The sequence below is a fragment of the Erithacus rubecula genome (genome assembly GCF_903797595.1).
Source record: "Erithacus rubecula genome assembly, chromosome: 4".
In the NCBI taxonomy this organism is placed as follows: domain Eukaryota; kingdom Metazoa; phylum Chordata; class Aves; order Passeriformes; family Muscicapidae; genus Erithacus; species Erithacus rubecula.
In genome coordinates, this window is record NC_136686.1 from 3,333,511 (window position 1) to 3,355,067 (window position 21,557).

Consider the following 21,557-nt stretch of genomic DNA (forward strand, 5'->3'; position numbering starts at 1 on the left):
AGCCAGCATGCAAGTCACCATGCCTGAACAAGCAAATTGCCACTCAACTTTGCCAGTCCCAAGTCCTAGGCAAAACAATCTGCACCTCCCAACTTTCACAGCTGCCTATATAGCTTAAGATATTAAAGCCTGAGATTAGAAATAAGCTTGAAGAATTTTCAGGCTGAACAACTATGGCTCAGATGTTATACAACTGCTGCTGATTCTTGAGAATAAATAGTAAAAACACTCTTGTGTTCTTCCGGTCCTCTTGTAATGAGCTGACCCAGAAAGAAGGAACCCATTTATCATTATTCAGGCTGTCACTTTTACAGTGGGTGATCACCAAGTTGCTGAAGCAATCTGTGCCCACCAGTCCAGCAGTCCACAACCAGCATCAGGTACTTACGTCACATCCAAGATCCAGCTGCCTGACTGATTTCTATGGATTCCGTGTCCCACCCCTTCCCAGACTTGGAATGAAATACTGACATTGTTGAATATGATGCCATTGCTTTGCTTTTCAACACACATCTCCTGTTTTTAAAATTACAATTTCTTATTTTCTTTTTCCCCAAGGTGACAGATCTCATGAATATAGAGCTGTCCTCTCTCATACAGTGGTGGAACAGAGCCCTGCACTACGATTCTGTTATTTTAGACAAATTCCAGTGCCAAATATGAAAAATTCAAAATGCCTGGTTGTCCAGGGAGTTTTTTTTCTTCTCTCCTCCTTAAAATGGTTCTTTACTGCACAAGAGGATTTATCCTAGTGGCTTAATGGCTCTCATACGAGAAGTGAGCTGGCCAGGGCACACGGCTCAGATCTGGTACCTTAGAGAAACGGGCAAAAATGTGGAGAAGAGGTCTGCTGGCTTGCAACAATACCTGGTAAAGAGCATCTCCAGCAGGAAGTGAAGCTTCAGCAGCTTGTCCAATGCTGACTGGCAATCCCACGGCCTGGACAGTCGGCTGCAGGAGCTGTGGGAGAACCTGGCTGGGCAGCTGAGCCACAGGCTGCATCAGTGTGGGGAGCTGGCTAGGGACAAGGCTTGGTCCTACAGGAACAGCAGCTGCTGCAGATGTGGCCAGCGTGAGCAGTGGCTGGTTCATGCCAGCTGCCATTGAAATGGGCAGGGACTGGAAACCTGGCTGAGCCACTGTCACATGAGGAGCTGCTACAGGCAACTGAGACACTGGGAACTGGGGAACCACAGAAGTTGGCAAGGCCTGTCCCACGGGGAGAAAATGAGAGCCAATGGGGACTGATGGGGCAACTGAAGGCTGAGGGAGAGAAGATGCTGCAACAGGTAATTGAGGCTCGCCTTGGATGATCGACACTGGTTGGGAAACAGGAAGCTGGGGAGGTAAAGAAAATAGAGATAGATTTTTTTTTTTAAAGCAGGGTTGCGGAAAGCAGAGTTTTACACATTAGTCAAAGAAAGCATTATTCAAGTTACAGCACTCTGTTAAAGTGGCTGGGGAGCACAGTTGGCAGAGTGGCTGGGAAGCTGGCTGGAGTTCCAAACCGTCCTCACTTTGCAACACTTCCCTTGAAGAACTCAACGGGCTCTTGAAACAGACACCCACAGAGGGTGAAAGAGCAACATTTGAATATCCTGAAGCACTGATTGGTGCATAAACAGAATCAAATTCCCCTCAACTCTGTCCCCAGACCCAAGACTGCCTTCTTACAGCGAAGAAGTGCAAATCTTACAACAAATCTGTGAGCTTTGAGCATGGGGACTAAAGCAAAGGAGAATCAAAATCCACTGTGCCAGCACTCAGAGAATGGCAGGGAATATGTCAATTAAAGCCAGCAAACGATGCAACTGAAAGGCAGTTTAGATGAACAAGCAACAAAACAATAATTTTAAAAACAAAATTGCGGCTCACACATTCAACAGAGATATGAGCCAAAATGAAGCAATATTCAGTAACAGAAGCTTCTTGATCAGGAAGTAAAGGAGAAGAGCTGATTAAGGAAGATGACAGAATGAAGAAAGGAGTCCTATAGTTCACTACCTAAATAACTGAATATGTTTTACACATGTCATGGTGCAGAAGATAGTGGATGGGAAACAGAGAAATGACAACTTCCTGAACATCAGTTCACAACACACCATTCATCAATATGCCTCCTGATATTTTTGACAATTTAAAGATCTTTGTGCATGGAAGTGCTCTCCTCCCTCAAATTACTCACAACTGCCATGTGTAAAAGGGTTTTCAACACATTTTCCAACACAACTGACAGTTACAGTATAATACTCTTGTATAATATAGTAAAAACACTTTTGTTTGGATGAATGTTTTGAAACCATGAGGAAAGATGACAAAAGTGAAAGCTGTATCATATTGAATCTACCAGCTGTGGTGAAGAAGGAGGAAAAAAAATCTTCTGCTAGAAAGAATTTTGTTTACCTGTGTCCCAGCTGCTGCCTGAGGCATTGGCATGATCTGTGAAGTTTGAGTTTGAGAGACAGTTTGTGCAGGAGTGGTGCTGGCAGAAACTGAGGGCTGCTGCAGCTGGTATTGTCCAGGCTGTTGGGAAGAGGCTGGCTGCTGTGCACTCTGCAGCATGAAAAAGAGGAAGAAGCTGTATTACTCCCCAATAGAAGTTTTTTAAAGCACATCTACTTAAATTCTGCTTTTTACTCTCTCCTAAGCAATATTGTGGTTCTTCAGAATATGCCAAGTCAGTTAAGCTCCAGCAGTTACTTATTAGCATTACTTCAAACCAGGACACTAATAAACTCCAAATCTTGCAAGTGAATTATCTCACCTGTGAAACCAAGAATGAAGATTCTATAAAGGAAGACAAGTCAGTTAAGAGAGTGTTGCAGATCAGATTTCCAGATAGAAGAAATTGTAAGAACCAAGTCTGCCTGTCTAGACAGTCTAATCTGCAAATCCTGACATGTCTCTCCTTGAGCAGGACCACCACTGCAAATACAGGTGATAGTTGAGGAAGACAGGCATGGGTAAACAACCATTAATAAGATTTTTAAAATAAATCTCAAAGGCCATGTGCATCTCACAGCATGTTGGACTGGGTGAGAACCAGAGGATTCCTTTGCAGCAAAACTACAGGTCAAATGGTGACAGAGGTAGTAAATTGCTCTTAAAAGAATCATCCAAATTCTATACTGTGAGTACTTTGGTCCTGAGTTTAAGAACTGTGATCTTACCTGCTGAGTGTGTTGAGTGGGCTGGGATGGCACCGATGCACTGCTTGAGGCTGGCTGGCCTTGCACCTGTGTCTGAAGGGAAACAAAAAGAGAATCAGCTGAGAAAAACTCTATGGCTTCTGCTGCAGGCAGTTAAAATCATTTCTGCCTGGAATGATCTGATTGGAATAGGTTTCTAGCTTGTCCTTTTGGACAAACAGTCCTTCAGGCCAAATTTCATTACGACAACCAGAACAAAGCAGAATGATCTGGAGGAGTTCTGAACATCATTTTCAGTCTTCCAAAATAACCAACACAGAAAAAACTCTGCAACCCACATGCCCCTCAACATGAGACACATCAGCCTACCAGCTTCTTCTTCCACTGGTGATGCTTTAAGAGCAGGATGCCTTGGTATGGTAACTGGAAATAGATGCATCACATTGTACCTTTACAAGTGCTCTAAACACAACCAGGTGGGGCAATAAAAGGAGGCTACATGGACATAAAACTATCCATAAAAAAGCCAAGCACGAAGATATACAGAATTCTAGACCAATTCCAAATTACCCAGTACACATAAATGCAATGAGTTTTCTTTGAGGCATGTCAAAACACAGGCTAATAATAATTTCCAGAGTCACTACCATTCAAAAGCTACCAAGAATCAGATATGGAGGAATATGAGGGCTCACACTCCAGCTAAGACAGAATTTTTGAGTAAGCAACGAAAAAAATGGATGAGTGGCATACAAATGAATGTGGAAGATGCAGAGGAAAATGGAATGGACTTTCATTATTATTTTTGTGGCTGAATTTTTTTATCAGATCCCAGGATCTGCATTATTGTTTTGTAACAACTGTATTTCTTTATGAGCTCCTGGGAGAGAACTAGACAAAGACCTCAAGATGAGTTCCCTGAGCATGGGCCACTTGGGTGAGCTGCCTTTGTAAGAAGCATATCTGGTGTATATGTATCATACCAGAAATATCTATGAAAATTCCTTAATGTTGTGATCATTCTGTTTGCAGAAGCTCATTAGGAACAAGTCTGTTAAAATTCCATACTTTTCTAATTATGGAAACTTTGGGGAAAGGAGACTGCCAATGAAGAGAACCATTTTTTTCTTTGCTGTTTCAGAAGCTTCAGGCCCCTCCTTGCTAGGATCTGCACGTGTGCTACATCCCACTCCTGCAACATGCTGCAATGTGCTGACATGGACTCAGTTTGGGTTTCAAATTCTAATCTTGTAATGAATTAAGTAAAATATTCCAGAACTCATATTCTCCCAAAAAAGTGACCTCTTTTTTTTTTTTTTTGTTTTCCAGATGTATTTCATATCCATCACAATTCATCTCCTGAGTATAACAAAGATTTATGGAGAGAAAATCTCCATGTAGTTTTCCAAGTTCTTGAGTAGGAGATTCATTCTACAATCTTTTTAGCACAGCAATTGCTACCTATTAGACTAGTGATGAAAGCTGTTCCAGCTTTACTAAAACACCTTTTCCCTACAGAAAGCCTTAAATACTGAGCTCTTGATCTTAACATAGGCAGGAAAATTATTATCCTTCACACAAATCCCAAAGTTAAAAAAAGCTAATATTCCAGTAATTAAAATGTCAAAGACCCCAATTCCAAGGAGAAAAGAGGTAAGAGAGAAGTCTACTTGAAGTAAACCCTCTCTTTTCACAAAAAGTTATGAGAGTTCAGACTAGGAGTGCAGACACAATGTATATAGACACACACCTCACAGTGTACAGAAAAGCGACCATTGCAAATGCAAATACCACATATGCTGATAAAACACACATCTCCAAACTAAGATTCAGGCCTCTAATTTTGCTATATAAAAGGACACCACACAGGCTTACAGGGTGGCAATACCAACTAGCAGTTGTTTGTGCCATTAATGAACTACTCAGACTGTTCAGCTTCTTCAAATACCCCTTCAACAAATACATTTCCAAATCCATATACACATACATAACACAGCTCCTTCCATTCCTCTCGTCCCACTTTCTTTTCCCAAGTCTAGAAAAAGCTCTTGCATTTTGGACAGTCACCAAAATAACCTTGCTGTCTAATGAACCATTATTTGTATGAAATTTCAATCTCAAATAAACACATTAAAATTGCTAAAAAGCAGCAGCAGAAACACAAAGCAAGTTGTACTACCACTGCCGATTCTAACTGTGGAGAAGACACTTTTAATTAAAAATACTGTTTAAAAGCCAGTTTGGTACTCCTGCAATCTCTCACCAGAAGAACAGCCAGTTGCAGGAAGAATACTGTTTTTTACTTTTAGCACAAAGCCCTATCAATATTTCAGCCAAATCTGAACACCAATGTTCTGAACCAAATGGTTGCTAATGCCTCATTATTTCATAGCAACCTGGTGAAGTTAGAGAGATCCTAGCATAAACTCGGTGGAAAGACACCCCCACAAATGCTAATTCTTAGAACCACATGGAGCAGGTCTAAAAGCAAGGTTTCCCTTTTACTATGACTCATAAAAAGCAGTGAAACTGTGGAAGGCTTTGCTCCTGTAACCTGAGGGTAGGATGCAGGTGGTCCTGATGAAAGCGAGGTGGACAAGGCCTGCTGAGTTGAGGCTCCCTGGGGGAAGCAGATGAAGAGCTGCGACTCTTGCAACACCTTCTGAGGCAGCTGAACAATGGGCAATGAGAAGTCTGAACCAAAAGCAGAAGATGATCCCCCTGTAGGGGGAGGAGACTGGAAATCACCAGTGTCAGAGGAAGTCAGCTGTGAGGAATCACTGGAGTATTCTGGGCTTCCTTCTGGCCAGCTGCGCCTGGCAGAGCCCCCTCTGGGACCCGCTACCCCAGCACCAAGACAGTGCCACTGCTCCTCTGTCACAGGCTGCAGCCGGCCATGCGGCCCTACGCCTTGGCTGGGCTCCTCTTGGCTGCTCTCCATGGAGCCCCGGCGACTCCTGTAGGCCCGTGGGGGCAAAGCCGCCCCTTCTGCCGGAGCAGAGCTCTGAGTGTGCACATGGAACTCAAAGACACAGCTGGCTCTGCCATCAGCACTGTGAGAGAGCACAGCCGGGGCTGAGTGCGGAACAAACACCTGGTGGAACGTCATCTGAGCTGGCTCTGCACTCAGGGGAGCTGAAACACTGGATAATGGAGAAAGGGGACCCACCCCAGAATCCAGCCTCAGGTTCTGAACGTGTCTTGCCAGGTATGTTTGCCCCGATTGAAAGTCGAACACAGAGCTTTGTGGAGGACCACCTTGCCCATGGTTTGACTCAGAGACCTGCTTCAAGTGCTGTTCGGTCGCGTGAGAGGTAAAAGCTACTCGATCATAGTGCTCCGATACCTGTGCTGGATAGTGCATGCCCACCAAATACACAGCTTCTGGATGCATCCTGTAGTGAGCATCCTCTGGAGGTGTTGGTCCAGATCTATAGTCACTGTGGACAGGAGCTTGCTCAAACACAGGGTTAACTTGCACATGCAGAGGCTCTCCAGCGACTCTCTGAGCTGCTGTGCCCAGCATAACAAATGCCTCTGGAGTCCAATTGGTGGGACTACCACCAGGTGGAACTAAACTCTGGCCAGTCTTCAGCAATGGCTGGAAGTGGCAAGTTTGGGCTTCCAAAAATGAAGTGCTCTTGCGCCGCTGAGCAATCGCCACCTTCGGCGGGCAGACAGGTGGTGGCGAGAAAGACACCGGCCGTTCATGAACGTTTGGGAAAAAGATCTGTGAATCTGGGAACGGTGGTGTTCCCCCACGAGGATGCTGAGGCTGTATTGACATGAACAAGACAGGTAATTCATACATTAAAAGTGAAAGCACAGCAACATGCACAGTTCACTAGGCAGTTCTGCGAAGTAACTTTATAGAATTCATACTCAATTCATGGTCAAAAACATACAGTACTTAGGAAATTTAGGTGAGTTGTAAATATCCATTAAATACATCCATGGCAGGCATAGCTACAATTGGGAACATTTGCTGGTGTTAGAGCTGCTTTTCCAGTTCAATTCCAATAGTTCACATAAAACCAATTTTGCTCCTGACAATGGAATGAGACTTATTGTCATGGCCTATCCATTGTGATCAGAGCTTGAAATCCAATCAACCCCTGAGGTCACTGCCATATGTGAAATATGAAACTCAGAACTTGAGGGCAGCAACAATGCAGAGCCTCTGATTTGCACTTAGAAGATGACATTAGATGTTAGCATTTTCCAATACAAAAACACACTGCTAGTGTGTCCTGTATGCTATTCAAAAAGCTAAAAAGAACTTTTTAGAAGACAAATTGACCATTTAATCACTTACGATCGTATCCTTGCATATAGAAAACTAACAATTCCACTCCATCTGAGGTACCACTTCAGATGAGGCTCATCTTAAGAGTTGGAAGGAATATTTCACTAATGAGAGTTCTATGTAAGAACATCAAACAATTTTTCATCTTTTCATGTCTGCCTGCAGTATGCCCAGAGACAATGCATTCTCTTCTCCAAAGGAAAACAACCTTGTAGGAGTCAGTAGTAAATACACTGACAAATGGCATTTATGACTTTTTCAAGTTGCTGTTTCCACATTGTTTACTTTCTCCCCAGCCTCTTTTGTCCGGAAAAGCAGCAGCAAATTTCCATATTGACTGACACTAATGAGAAGGTCCTACAGATGAAGTACCTTTCTTCTGTTCTAAACCTGGTTCCACTTCCTTCATTTACACAAAAATGCTTCTCAAAACTTGCTTTGTGTAAACTGAAGCTCAAAATGGAAAAGTAACTACCTCCTCAATTGTACGTTATCTTTGCATCTGACTTTCTAAGAAACATGAAACTACTGTTTCTTCCCATTAAGAAGCAGTTGAAGTGGCATTTCTGATAAGAATTTACAAAAAAAGCCTCACAAGTATTCATATTCTGAATATCTAGTATCAGTATCACAGCTAGCCAAAGCTTTAAGAATAAGCAGCCACAGCAACCAGGCGTTAAAAGCTGGTTGTTTTGTGCAGGGCTAAATTAACATTCACTGTTTACTCAGAAGTTGAAAAATATGTCTCCTGACTCTGGGTAATAAGAGCTAGTATTCCCTTTACCTTCTGCGGTACAACTGGGTAATTTACATTTATGCTATCCTAAAAGACAAAAAATAAGCAATCAGCCAGTTTGATAATGTTTACATGTACTGCTTCATAGAAATAAATAAAAATAATAAAATCAACATTCCAGCAGCACATTAGAAAGAATTGACTCTTCAATTTCTCCTTTGAAAAATGCCCAGAGCCCAGGATGTATTTAATGATAACTTATCTTACTGTGCCAGGAGGCAAATGGCAACACATACAGGATTGACAGAGAGGGAGGGCAGGCTGGAGCGTCGATGCTTGCGTGGAGAGGCAGAGTGCATGGGCAGGACACTTTCCAAGGCTTTAGAAAGCTTTTCTGCAAAGGTTTCTTCAGGGACAGTCCGAAGGCAGAAAGGAGAAAGAGGTGCAGACAGCACTGGTGGTGGGGTGCAAGGAGCACTGAGAGGGATGCAGGACATACAGGGAAGAGCAGGAAGGTGGGGGACACAAACTGACATGCTACGACCACGTTGAAGCTAAAGGAGGAAAACAAAAGTTAAGAATTGAACACTTAAAAAAAAAAAAAGTAATAACAAAACCAGCAAAAACTATAATGAGGTAGAAAATAAATGAAGACACACAATGGAAGGCCCAATATTGACTAATATGTGATACCACAAGATATGAGAATGCTGAATGAATGGCAAGACACACTGGGAACAGGCTGTGTGCACCTCTGGGGAGCCCAGCTTGCCTTAGGTTACTGAGCAGTGTGGAAAGCTCCCTGGCACCCTTAGGAGAAACATGTAGAGGGCAGATCAGAGAATGTTTTCTCTGGAGCCACAGACACAGCCCATAGTGTGTGTACTCAAAGCATCTGGTAGTCTGACAAATAAAAATTTTGATACTAATGAGCTTTCAAACATTCATTAGTTTTTAGAGTGAATGTGTGTTTACAGCTATCACCTAGTTCTTCCACTGGGGCAGGCCCTCTGCCTGAATTAAGAGAACTAAATGTTGCAGCTGGCTCTTTACTAACTGAAACATTACCATAAAAATTTAAACCTTACTCCCTCTGCAACAGGAATTGTGGAAAAAACTCGGTTTAATCTGTGGAAAATTCTGTCAAATTAGTCATAGACAAGCATCTTCCAGATGCTGGGCCAATAAAAACATCTGGATTTTTTAATCTTGCCACAATCCAGAAGACCACAGGTCAAAATCCAATCAAATCAGAAGAAACAGAATAAAGTTTTGAGGTGGGATTTGCATTTTTTCATTTGAGGGGTTTTGTTACTGCTTTTTTCTTTTTGGTGTTGCATTGTGTTTAGCTGTGGGTTTTTTAAGTGGATGGAAATGTGATGTTTTTAAAGAGGCAGTATAGACTTCTTATGGAGGTAGCTAATTAAAATGAAATGCAGGTCTCCAGAGAGAAAACAGCAAGATATTCAGGGGAGATCTGATTTCAAGATTTCTGTTGTGAGAAATCTTACTAGACTGATTAAAAATTTGGGAGAGAGGTAGAAAAGAACTCATGGTTAAGTAACCATCATCTTCATCTATTCCAAGGCAGGAGTAGTTATACATAATTTCTGACTCTAATTTAGTTCAGAAACATCTCCACTGATGGAGACTACAATACTTATCTTTGTTGAATATTAAAAAAAAATCTCTTCCCAAACAATAATTCCATGGTGCAATTTAGACTTATCACTCCTTATTCTAACAACAGTGTTGTGATCTGATTAGCCTCCTCTTACTTCATGGCAGCTTTTTACAGCTTTCTCTCTTCTCAAGCTTATCTTGTATACACTCAATTATTTCAGTCTTCCCACATAAATCACATTTTCTATATTTCTCCTGGGATTTTTTTAACACTCTCCTCTGGATTTTCTCCCAAGCCACCCTCCAATTCATTCAACCAAGGTGTCTAGGATAGACTTACCAATAGCCAAGAGCAGAACTACTATTTCATATAATGGGATGTTTGCCTTTTTTTATGACAGCATGATGTTTTTGACCATGTCCAGCTTGTGGTCCAATATAACCCCTGACTTTTTAAAAAATTTATTTTGCAAAAGGCTGCCTAGCCAGTGGTTACTCATTATGTACTTGTGTAGCTGATTATTCCACTTTAAGCACAAACCTTGTTCTTGTCCTGATCAAACTGCATTGTGGGAGTCTTTTTAAGGCCATTTCTTCAGTTGTCAATATCATTTCAACCTGTCAGCCCCTTCCCAACAAAGAGTTAGTAGTCCCTGGAGTGTGTCAGCCTCCTGGTACCACTGTCATCATACAGCATGAGCACATTTTTGCAGCAAATGAAGCAGCTTAGCTATACCACTATCATTTGTTTGTACTCCCTCCTCCTCCTTAAAGATTTAAACCTGGAAGCCAGCCATCCCCAGAGAGTGACATGGCTTCTGGTCCAGTATGTGCCCACACACCAAAATATGGTTTACCCAGAAGAGCAGCTTGTTTAGAGGGATTAAGAACTCATCATCAAGGACTAACAGTACCACATACCTCAGGTCAAGTGTCTTTGAAAAAGAGGGAGATGCTTTGATTGTGGGTGATAGCAGCCTGTTTGCCAAAATCCTAGTTACACAGTGATTCTGTAATAAAGCCCACGACCACAAACCAGCAGAAGTGAGGACCCTCAATCTTAAGTGTCTCCTTTATGATATTATTACATTATACCATAATGTCTGCCTCAATCTTGGATTTTTATTTGTGTAAAAAACAAGCGACAAGGGAACCACTGAAGACAATATAAAAGTAGCAGAGCTTCTACTCCAGAGTTAGAATAGATTTCTGCAGACTCTCTTACTCAGATCTAAAAACATACCAAGGAAAAAAAACATACCAAAATAAAAGGGCAACACAAATGAACATAGTAGGAAAAGTATTTGTGCCCAGTGCAGACTTTCCAGGGAAAAGGAATACGCATGATGAGCAAATCAACACAAGCTAGAAATAAAACTGGGAACAAGGATGTGGGGTCTTTTCAGTCTGGACTTCTCACATGCAACATTCTGGAACAGTTAAAAAAAAGTCTTACCTGCAATATCTGTAATCAAAATCTCACAGAACACACACAGCAATTTCATATAGTGGCTTCAATTACTCTAACCCCTTCTACAAACTAAACCAGCAGCTTCATCCCTGGTAACTTCATATGCACATAAACACACCACCTTCCCAAGCAAGATTAAAAACTTATTTTTATGAGGTAGTCTTGTTCTGAGGATGTTACTTCCATTCACAAAAACAATTAACCCATCATTCTGCTTAACTGCAGCCAAGATTAAATAAAACCTTTGAAGACAAAGATGCTCTTGCACTTTTCCCTCCCCCTCTAAAATCAGTCATCTTGCAAAACAAAATATCCCTGAACTCCTCCCACGTGGAATTTATATCCTGTGCAAAACAAAACATATGTGGAAGATGGCCTGGCAGACTTTCCTCTCACCTTTCAACAAACACACAAAATCCAGTAATGGCATGCACTGGCAGTGCTGTTAGGTCTGGCTTACCGCTGCAGGTGGCTGGTATCCTCCATGCTGCTGGGACTGCACTTGGCCAACTGAAGCTGGGTATCCCTGGACTCCAGTGTTTGAGACTGACTGGTCAAGCTGGGAGCCATAGGACACAGCCTGCTGACTGCTGACAGACTCAGTGTACACAGATGAACCCTGGCCACTGTCAACTGTTCCATCAGCTGCAAAAGTTAAAGATAAAAAACTGCATTTCAACAACTGTCATCTGGATTTAAAAATTGAAAGATCTTATAATTGATCAAGTATTAAATTGATTTTTGTGCCATGTCATGTGGACTCTTATTAGCATTTTACCTCCTGTAATATTTAAGCTGATTTTAAAATCTTTTTTTCCGTCATTATGCCTTCCCTAAAACCCTGAAAAACTTACTCATTTCAGGAGTTCTTTGGGAAGATATTTAAGAATAAACTACATTTCCTACAAAAGGTTAGACCAGAAATAGAAACCTAAATTTCACATTGTTATGAATGATCTTTCAAGGTTTAACAATTATTTTTATTTAATTTTACAGACATTTAAAACAGGTGTGTTATGCTGGCTGGCAGATGTACTGTGTAGGCACAACAGTCAATTTAAAATCCCTGTTATCTAAAGAGCAGAACTTTATCATTCTAATATGTAAGTTGTCATCTTGCATCACTATTCAAACACTGATTCAAATGTTGGCATGGAGAAGAGGAAAAGACAGGATTATTAATTCATCTTTTCATGTACAGTATGTAAAACAGAAAATTAAGACCTTTCAGAAAGGAAATTATGAGCTGAACTACTTGTAGATTAATCTCATTTCCACTTTAAAAATACATTAACCAGGATTCAAATAAGTGGTTTTAGCAGCCTGATCTGCACTGGTGCAGGAGCATACAGCCTTCTATATACTAGAGTACAGTATATAGAATATATCCTATATAGACTAGGCCAGAATATACTGTCCCTGTAGGAGGGCAGCAAAACCAAGGGCACATGTTGATGCTTTAGGTGCCCTAGTTCATCCAGTATATTGCCTTGAAACAAAGAGAAACCATTTTGTGCTAAGACACTGGGCTGTGAATTGTGCCAAGCCTTGGCTCAGCTAAGCCACAGGAATGCATGTCGCGTTGCTGTGCTTTCTAGTGGCCTACTGTTCTTCAGCAGCAGCAATGGCAGACAGCATCACCTCAAGGTATTGACTGCTGTACCCACCAGAAGTGTAAGACTCATGGGAGGAGCTGTGTAAGTGCAGAAGTTCCTAAAGAAACCAACTGAGGCACTTACAAAGAACAGATATACTGGGTTGCTGGAACTGCAGCTGTTGGTGTTGATCAGCTTCCGGCTCTTCAGGCTCCACTTGTGTAGAAACCGACGCTGAAGCAGTGGGGACAGGAGCAGTACCAGTGACAGACTGGGGATGCTTTGACCCTGCATGGGAAGCACTTGATGGCTGCTGTTGCTCCAGCTGCTGCTTCTGACTACCTTCTTCCTGAAGTATATTCTCCTGTTCTTCTTGCACCGACTGGCGCTGCTCTCGCTTGCGCTTAATCAAAGAGACCCTGTCCTTGATAGCCTTCGCCATTGTCTTGTGATCCCCTTCACAGACATAGCCAGACTCCACCTGAAGGAGGATACATTCACAGAATTCACACTGCCACAGACAGCCCTGGCCGAGTGCTATGACAAAACTACCACTTTCTGGCACTGACTTCTCATCTACACACTTCTGAACCCATTTACTTCTAGACAGTAACAGCAAAAGCAGAGGCTGACAGACCACATTTCACTGTCGCACAACAGCACTACTTCCACAGCTTTGTCAGACCACCAGCACTTACCATTTCTTGTGCTACATCCTCTGGGACATCTCTTTCCAAATCAAATGAAAACTCTATTGCCTCATTATCTTTATATTTGCCCTTGAGTTTTTTGATGTCTTCAATTCGCAGCCAGAGTTTAATGGCGATTTTTTCTCCATCATCTTCCTCTGCAAGTTCTACCCGTACTCCAGTCTCTTCTTGGAAGAAAGCATGATTCAAAAGGTCCTTAATAGCATATCTAGATATTGAGAAAGAATGCAGAAATAACATTCAGTTATTAAGATTTCATCAAATATTATGGAACAACTTTGCCAGATGCTCCCCTGATTTATTCTCTAAGTTTTATGCTGTTTTGAGCCACCTCGTGTGCACTCTGCTTGGCATAATTAGAAGCTTTGTCCTGAAGGTACAAAAGAGATTTACAAGCACATCATTAACAATCAGAGTACACAGTTTAAACTAAATGGCAAGAAATAACTGATGTGCAGCAACAAAACTCACATCAAATGAGAAAAAATATTAAACTGTTTAAAAGCAAGAAGTGAAACTAAAAATACACAGAAACACCATCAGATGTAAAACTTCAAGAGTTAGTAAAAGGGGATGAATAAACATCCATGAACAAAAGTAGTTCTGAACAGAACAGAGGGCAGCTGGAGGGTGGACAAAAGTCTGAAATCAGACATTCAGTAAGCAACAACCATGTAAAAGCAGAAAACAAAACAAATCCCACAAATAAGCCACCAGAGCAGTCACAGATCTCCTGTGATGGTATAAGTTAACCACCTGAAGTAGAATCCATCTTGCAGAAAATGTGGATAAAATGAGCAGCAAGAATTTAAAACTTAGTATGAATCCTCAAAATAATCAATCATACCAAGTGAATCAAAGGGACAAAAAAATCTCGAAGGATTACAGAACAACCAGCCAATCAACCAATTCAAACACCTGGAAACCTGGAAGGATTATTTTGCTGAACTAGGGCAAAGTTTTAATAAAAGCAACAGAATTTCTGAATAAACCATCATGGATGGTTTCTATGGCATTTGCACTTTTCCTGACACTTAATTCTGTAAAACAATCACTGAATAGTAATCTACCAAAGAACAGAAGCTGTACAAGCAATACTGGCTTCCCAACTTCCACCAGAACAAAGAAGACCCCAGGAACCAAGTGGATTTGCTATGGTCACACATAAAGGACTCAGCAGCCAACACCTGCATCTGCACAGCAAGTACTTACCTTTCCCCTTTGTTCTGCCGAATGCATCCCTCAATAATCTCCTTCACTTCAGGGATTGCTACTTTATCAAAGCTGGCTGGCTTGACACCCTGAAACACACAAGCAGCAACTAAGAAACTGCAAGGAACATTTGATTTAAGTTTTGATTGTCTTGACAATGCACCTATTTTTACTCTCTAGGTAACTGACCTAAATAACTAGTGCAAATTAAGGCAAAGTTGGACCCCAGGACCACTCCTCACTGGTGTTTGTTGGGGACTTGTGCAAACATTCCACACACCCCCCTTCCCATTTGCCAGCTACATTTCTGTAACAGGAGGCATTGGCACTTGGGTCCACAAGTTATGATGGGAGAACTGTTAAGTTTCCATGGAAGTTGTGCTGGTTAGAGGGAAGTACACAGACAGGACTAAGAACAGAAGGAATTGGTTCCTATGTAACACTAATGCAGGAAAACACTGGATTAATTTAAGTCTTCAAAGCATTCAGTTGCTTCCCAAAATGATTCCAATCTGCCATTATATGAAGCTTGTTTTTTTTACAGGAAAAAACCTTAGCCCAGGATGACCTGACTAACCAATGTTCAAACCTTAGCCCAAAAACTAAAAAAAATCAAAAAACTTCCAGTATCTTAGCTCTACACCTACTACACCTAAACCACATCCTGCATCACTGCTGCTGTGAGTTCAGGGAGATGAGCTTAGCAATACAGGCCTGTATAAAAACCCTTCCACAATACAAAGCAACCTTTTTTTTCAATACATGCTAAAGCCACAGGGGAAAGCAAAACAAAATCTAAATAAGACCAGCCACCCAAAGCAGCAAAACAAACATGCCATGATATGTGACCATCTGGGAATTCTGAAAAACATTTCAGGCAGAGAGCCAAGCTTCATCACTTAATCATGGCCAAAAGTGGTATTTTGGGGCTAATTGTTCACAACAACAAAATCTGGCACCCAATTTGACTTGATTCACCCTTTAGTTTTAAACTGCTGTGTATTTTAGACAGCAAAGTGAGAGAGAATGAAGACATGCTGTTCAAATGTTTGAACAGAGCTTGTGTTTTCAAGCTGAACAGCCCTGAAATTACACACCTGATACATCTGACCCTGTGTCATTGCTAAATGACAACTAAACACAAAGTGAAAACCACAGCTCTGAAGTACAGAAATAAATGAAACAGTAGAAGCATTGTGATCCTTGGCCTAAACAGAAAGTACTTCTCCCAACATCCTACAAAATACTGGTGACATCAAGACATGATCCTTCACCATTCCTCTATTGTGACCAGGAAACAAGCCTTGAAATAGAGAAGCCTGAGCCTAAAGCCCAGTCTTTGCAACTACTGACCCTGTCCTCAGAGTTCTTAAAGGAGGAAAAAACAAAACCCAACACAAAAATCGCACACTACAGAAAGGAAACAATTTATTTGATAAAAAAAACAGTATGCTCTTATAACAGGAAGGTTATCTATTTCTTTGGTGTAAAATTTGCCCTTGTGATTGAAATTCATAGAACTGCAGACTCTACTGGGACTAGAATAAGCACTGAAACACAGGCTGCCAGTAAACATGAGCTGAATGCTTTCAGAAGCTCTGCTGACTATTAAGCCTTAAGAAAATCAATGCCCCAGATAAAAGATCAGCCCCAAGTTTGGATGGGTAAGTTTCAGACTGTAACCAGGCCTTACCATAAACCTCCAGCTTCCAAGCAGGACACAGGAGGACACTTGGAGCTTCCAAGAGCTCTCCACTCTCAAGGGATTTACAAAACTCTGCTCATACAGTTGACTTGCCAAAGACCCCCACCTTTTATTATAACCACATTTAAAGTGGTCCCAGAAGTTCAGGTTTATATATGGAGTACAAATATTTCTATATAAAATTAAATGCTTTCATGTGTAACATATATAACCTAAGTAATAATCATCCAACTCCTTATTGCAGATATTCCCATCTAAATTTGCCCAAGTTTAACACATATAAGTCTCCTAAATAGCTCAAGCTTCAGGCATAGCAGCATGCACTGACATTCATTTACACTGTGGCAGCAGAATAATGTCAGATCTGTGACAACCTCATTTCAGAAAAATAAAAGCTAACATGAGGAAGACAACTGGTACAAAAAAAATATCAGCATAATGAAGCCAGGAATTTTCTTGTTAATTATTGTACCACATGCTCTGCTCTTGCACAGAGCCTAAAAAGTTAAAAGGTAAGCATAGGTTTTAAAATCAGTAATTCAGTCTGCTACCCTGCATTTCTCACTGCTGAAAGTAATTTAACACATGTCCAAAATCTTCAGGCCCTTCCACGAGGACCATTTTACAACACCCCATTTTAGGAATTCCAATGCAAGAGTTTAGCTAAAAAATAAAGTTCCTGCCAGCCTCCTCAAGCAGAGTTTCCATGTTCCAACTGCTCCCCAGAAAATCTGGGAAAACATCACACTAGGGCCTAACACCAACATGGGATTCCTTGTTCAGCTCCTGATTTCTCACTTTGCTCCACAGTCCATGAGAGGGGCTGCCTAAGCCTCCTCTCCAGCTCTGGACAAGCACTCCCCAGACACTGAACTTCATCAGCCTTTCAAACCCTTGTGTTCCCTCCTGCAAGCACGAATGGAAGTGTTGAACTATTTCATACAAGACAGGGGAACTATAAAAGATTAGAAATCAATAAACCAGTGAAAACTTTTCTACCCAGAGCTGCCTGTACACCTTCACCTGCCATCACACAGAAACCCAAGGGAGGCCAGGCCATGAAGTTCACATAACCTTGATGTGTTCTTAAGAGTGCATGAGCTGGGCAGCCAAGCATACCTCCAGCAGTTTCTGAACCCAAAGGCACTCAAGGAAATGTTAAGCCAGTGTTTTCTGGTTTCACCACACTCAAAATGGTCACACTGCTATGTGCTGCTCCTGATCCTCAAACTCATTAGAAGAACCACAGGACAACTCAAATCCTAATCTACTGGTACTATTCACCAGTGGCAATTCATTAAGAACTAAACAGCCAAATCCCACTAGTATTATTTCCAAGTTTGCCAATGAAACAGCAGGAAGAGCTCCCACAAGGAAAAAAAAACTAAAGTGTAGACAGGTATAACAGGCACGTGAAAAATCAACATTTCCTCAAGCTACTGTTCTAAAATCACACAAACTGGCAGTGCTGCTGAAATCAGCAGCCTCTTTTTCTCCATTTCCCATTCTCACACCCGTGTAATTTCCTTTCTTTTGCCAGCAAACACATTTATACAGTTGCAAATGAACCAAATCACAGCATGTATCAGACTTGAAACGAATCCAGCCAAAAAAGGCTGCAGCAGCTGAAGTTCCCTACACTGCTGCTCAGCTCTCAGGCTGACAGGACAGTCAGGGCAGAACTGCTTATTTTGAAAAGAGTACCAACTTGAAATCACTGAACACTTAGATTTTGAGACTACCTCTAAAATATGCATATTTATGTAGGTATCCACAGACACAAAATGAAAAACTCAGTTTACACGTTAAGCATAAGAAAGGTTTCATATTTCACTTATCTTAGCTGTGATAAAGTTTGTGATTTTATCTGATTTTAACCAGGTGAAAAAACATGTTCTAAAATTCAACATATAGGGTTATTTGATCAACTAAAGGCAAGTTAGGTATTCTCAAAAACACTGAATTTCCAGGAAACTTTTAAACCCCCAAGTATAAGCTATCCAGAACTCTTCTTAACAATTTTTGCCTGGAAACACATAGTATCTTGCATTAGTTAGATCACCAGATGACAGAGTCAGTAGTTTAACATCTTGTTCTAATGCAAGAGATACTGAAAATATAATTTACTTCATTAGAGAAGGTACAATCAATGCCATATAACTTCTACAAGAAATCAAAATGAAGGCAAGAGGAAGTGTTACATAGCATCAGACATTCTAAATTTAAGAAAAAATACTTAGATTTGGACCAAAACCATAGATAGAAATAGCAGAATCAACTAATGTTCCAGCCTTGATGGTCAGGATTTTAATTCACATTTTAAAAAACTACAGGGGAAAAAGTAAAGTTTAAAAGCTAAATAACTAGGTTATGCAAATGCAAAGCCGTTCAAAAGATTTGTAGAGAACTCTACTTCACCTCCAAAATACCTTTCCTGTGGCTACATGCACTTGACAAAGCTGAAATTCTTACCTCTTTAGCACAATCCTTGTGAGAGCAGCAGCAGTGAGACTTAACAATGACAAATATGGGACAGATCTCTCTTTTTGTGAAATCCATCGGGAAAAGAGAGGCACACACAGCACAGAGTCAGCAAGGTGCTACTTTCCCACGGGACTCTGCTGGGCTCTGGACTTAACGCACAGCAGAAGGAAAGCAGACATCCAGGCTAGAAGGGAGCATTGTTTTCTCTTGGACACTTCTTGTTAGTTTCCAAGTCCAGTACATGAGGCTGCAGAGATTCGAGCTCAATACCTGCTTTTGTCACTCTACCACTGAATGGAAAAATCAGTATAAGCAAGAGGCAAGCATGTCCCCGTCTGCCTGCCCAGCCTCCCAAGAGGAGGAAGAGGAGACAGCACAGGGATCCTTTACTTCCTCTGCATGTCCCCGCCTCCCACCGGCTGCTCTGCCTCCTCTCCACCCAGCTCTTCTGCAAGAGTTTCAGGCTGGCAGTGTGACCATCCACAGCTCCCTGCTGCTGCTGCTGCACGAGCACCTGTGGGACCAGTCCCTCGGTGAGTTGTGCAGGGGAATGAAGGCACCTGCTGCTTCTCCTCTGCTTTCCCTGGAGCTGCAGCAGCACACACACAGCTCGCTGCCATTCAGCCCAACTAAACACACCTCAGCCTAAGATAGTACATTGCATTTTGCTAACAGTGGCAACACCATCTCATTTCCTTTTCCTTAATGTGAGGGCACAGAGATTTCAACATGATTTTTGAACTGCTGGACAATGTCAGAAAGCTGCATTGTTGCTTGGTTTACAGCACATGCTCACAAGCTGTCCAGAGTTATATATTCTAGTACCTCTCACTAAGCTTCCAAACTCAATCTGAAGTTTATTTTTTTTTTTTTGCCTTCTGATACCTAGTCCCATTGTAAAACTTGATTGTTAATCATATCAGCTGGCCATAGCTTCAGGGTTTGGGTTTTTTTATTGTAAGGACATAAGGAGCAATGCTAAGAAAGATCACATACACTGTTTCAAAGATGAAGTTAGCAAACTAATTTTGTCAAGCTAGTAGTGATGAAATTCAATTTAGAATTATCAAGATCACTTTTCACCCCAAAATAACATATTCAGTTCCTCAAGCATACCACAGTTACACCAGTAGTGTTTTTAGAGTATACACCATCCATGTTGCAAAAGCAACATTCCACACACATAATTAAAGCTACACTTTTCTGGGGTACATGGCATGACCTGCAAAGAACATTCAACATTTCAGCTTTCTGCAAGTCGAGTCTACCTGTACCAGTCTAACCACAACTCTTGCTTGACTTTTTCCAAAGATGCTATAACTCTAAGAGCCTAAAAAGAATTCTACAGTAACTGATTAATCTTCTCAAACAAAATGTTCTAACACTGCAGTCCAGAAGCTAACAGCAAAGTCAAATCACACAAACAAAGTCATTGAAGTGTCTATATTTCCTTTCTGCTAAGTTGTTACCATTCTAGTTTGAGCCAGTCCCAGGCTGCCACAAACCATTAATTCAAGAATTTAGAGAGAGTGTATGATTGCAGTGGAAAAAAAGACCTGACCTCTTTCCCTGAGTCCCAAGGAAGCCCTCAGGCAATGGTATATACAGCATTTAAATTGGTTTACCCCGTGATCTCCTAAATTTCACTACCTGCAATTAGTTACCCAGGCCTCAAAACCTGCATGTTTAACCATTCTACCACCTCTAATCCTTCAGCTTCATCTTGCTGCCTGTTCTAAGAACCATCTTTCAGATTTAGTTTTTTCCTTATTTCACACAGGATACTCCTGAAATTGTTTTGATAATTCTCACCCCAGTTCAACTGAGTATGTACTAGGATAAGAAAGCCCAAGATTTGCTCAGTTCAAGAGTCACATGGTTTGCCTACAGAGGATTGTTTTCTTGTTCTGGTTAAAAAGCAAACTAGAGTAGTTTGGTTTTTTTTTTAATAGAAATGCAACACACTAAACAGATAGCTTCACTGATGTTAGTATTTTCACAGCAATTAATTCTGGACAATTGATAATTCTGCCAAGAATTAAATTGGTAAATCCTGCAGCATAAGCTCTGTCCCAGATCAGTGTCCTAGCAGAGTAAACAGCATTACTGCAATATAAGCAGTGGAAGGAGATGAAAGCTTGAGTGAGCCAGATCAGCTCATGAGACACTGTTCAGGCAGGACAGGCCTCCCTGTCTCCCCTTCTGATCAAAAGCAACAACACATTTTGAACTTGCCAGATCTACCATCTTCCACATCAAAATTTCCCATCTCAACTATGTGAGAGCTCTGTGCCACTGAAACACTTTAACCAACTAACCTCTACCCTCTGCAGTGCAGAGTGTGTAAGAGTGTGCAAGTTATTTAAACCACATGACCCTTAACTTTTTCCAACAGGTCAGCAGGTGTGCCCAGAGCTCAGAATCACACTCTGAAGAAAATGGCAAAGCTGTAGAATTTCTACAGACCTGCTGGCTGCAACTCACTGATCACAAATTAGATCTTCAATTTACCACCTAACCTCAAAGAAATTTTGAGTTGTTAATAAAAAAATTAGAGGTCAATCAC

The 21,557-nt window shown here is 41.3% G+C and overlaps 2 protein-coding genes across 10 annotated transcripts in view; both read right to left on the reverse strand.

Moving 5' to 3' along the window:
- Positions 1 to 21,557, reverse strand: part of WNK1 (WNK lysine deficient protein kinase 1) — a 93,102-nt gene that overhangs the window by 25,686 nt on the left and 45,859 nt on the right. For 8 of the 9 annotated variants that reach the window (XM_079303759.1, XM_079303758.1, XM_079303755.1 and 5 more), the window contains exons 5-11: positions 14,803 to 14,891; positions 13,579 to 13,798; positions 13,025 to 13,361; positions 11,746 to 11,930; positions 3,171 to 3,242; positions 2,404 to 2,553; positions 868 to 1,338 (exon numbers count right to left, since the gene is read on the reverse strand). In XM_079303759.1, the coding sequence (XP_079159885.1) occupies positions 868 to 1,338; positions 2,404 to 2,553; positions 3,171 to 3,242; positions 11,746 to 11,930; positions 13,025 to 13,361; positions 13,579 to 13,798; positions 14,803 to 14,891 (1,524 nt within the window). The remainder of the gene's footprint in view (positions 1 to 867; positions 1,339 to 2,403; positions 2,554 to 3,170; positions 3,243 to 11,745; positions 11,931 to 13,024; positions 13,362 to 13,578; positions 13,799 to 14,802; positions 14,892 to 21,557) is intronic. The other variant, XM_079303760.1, reaches the window with a different exon arrangement.
- On the reverse strand, positions 5,479 to 11,728 carry LOC306801075 (uncharacterized protein). Its single transcript, XM_079303763.1, has 2 exons — positions 8,488 to 11,728; positions 5,479 to 6,924 (listed from the first exon to the last, which is right to left on the reverse strand). Exons 1-2 carry the CDS (start codon positions 8,725 to 8,727, stop codon positions 5,566 to 5,568), a joined length of 1,599 nt encoding a protein of 532 aa, XP_079159889.1. The 5' UTR covers positions 8,728 to 11,728; the 3' UTR covers positions 5,479 to 5,565.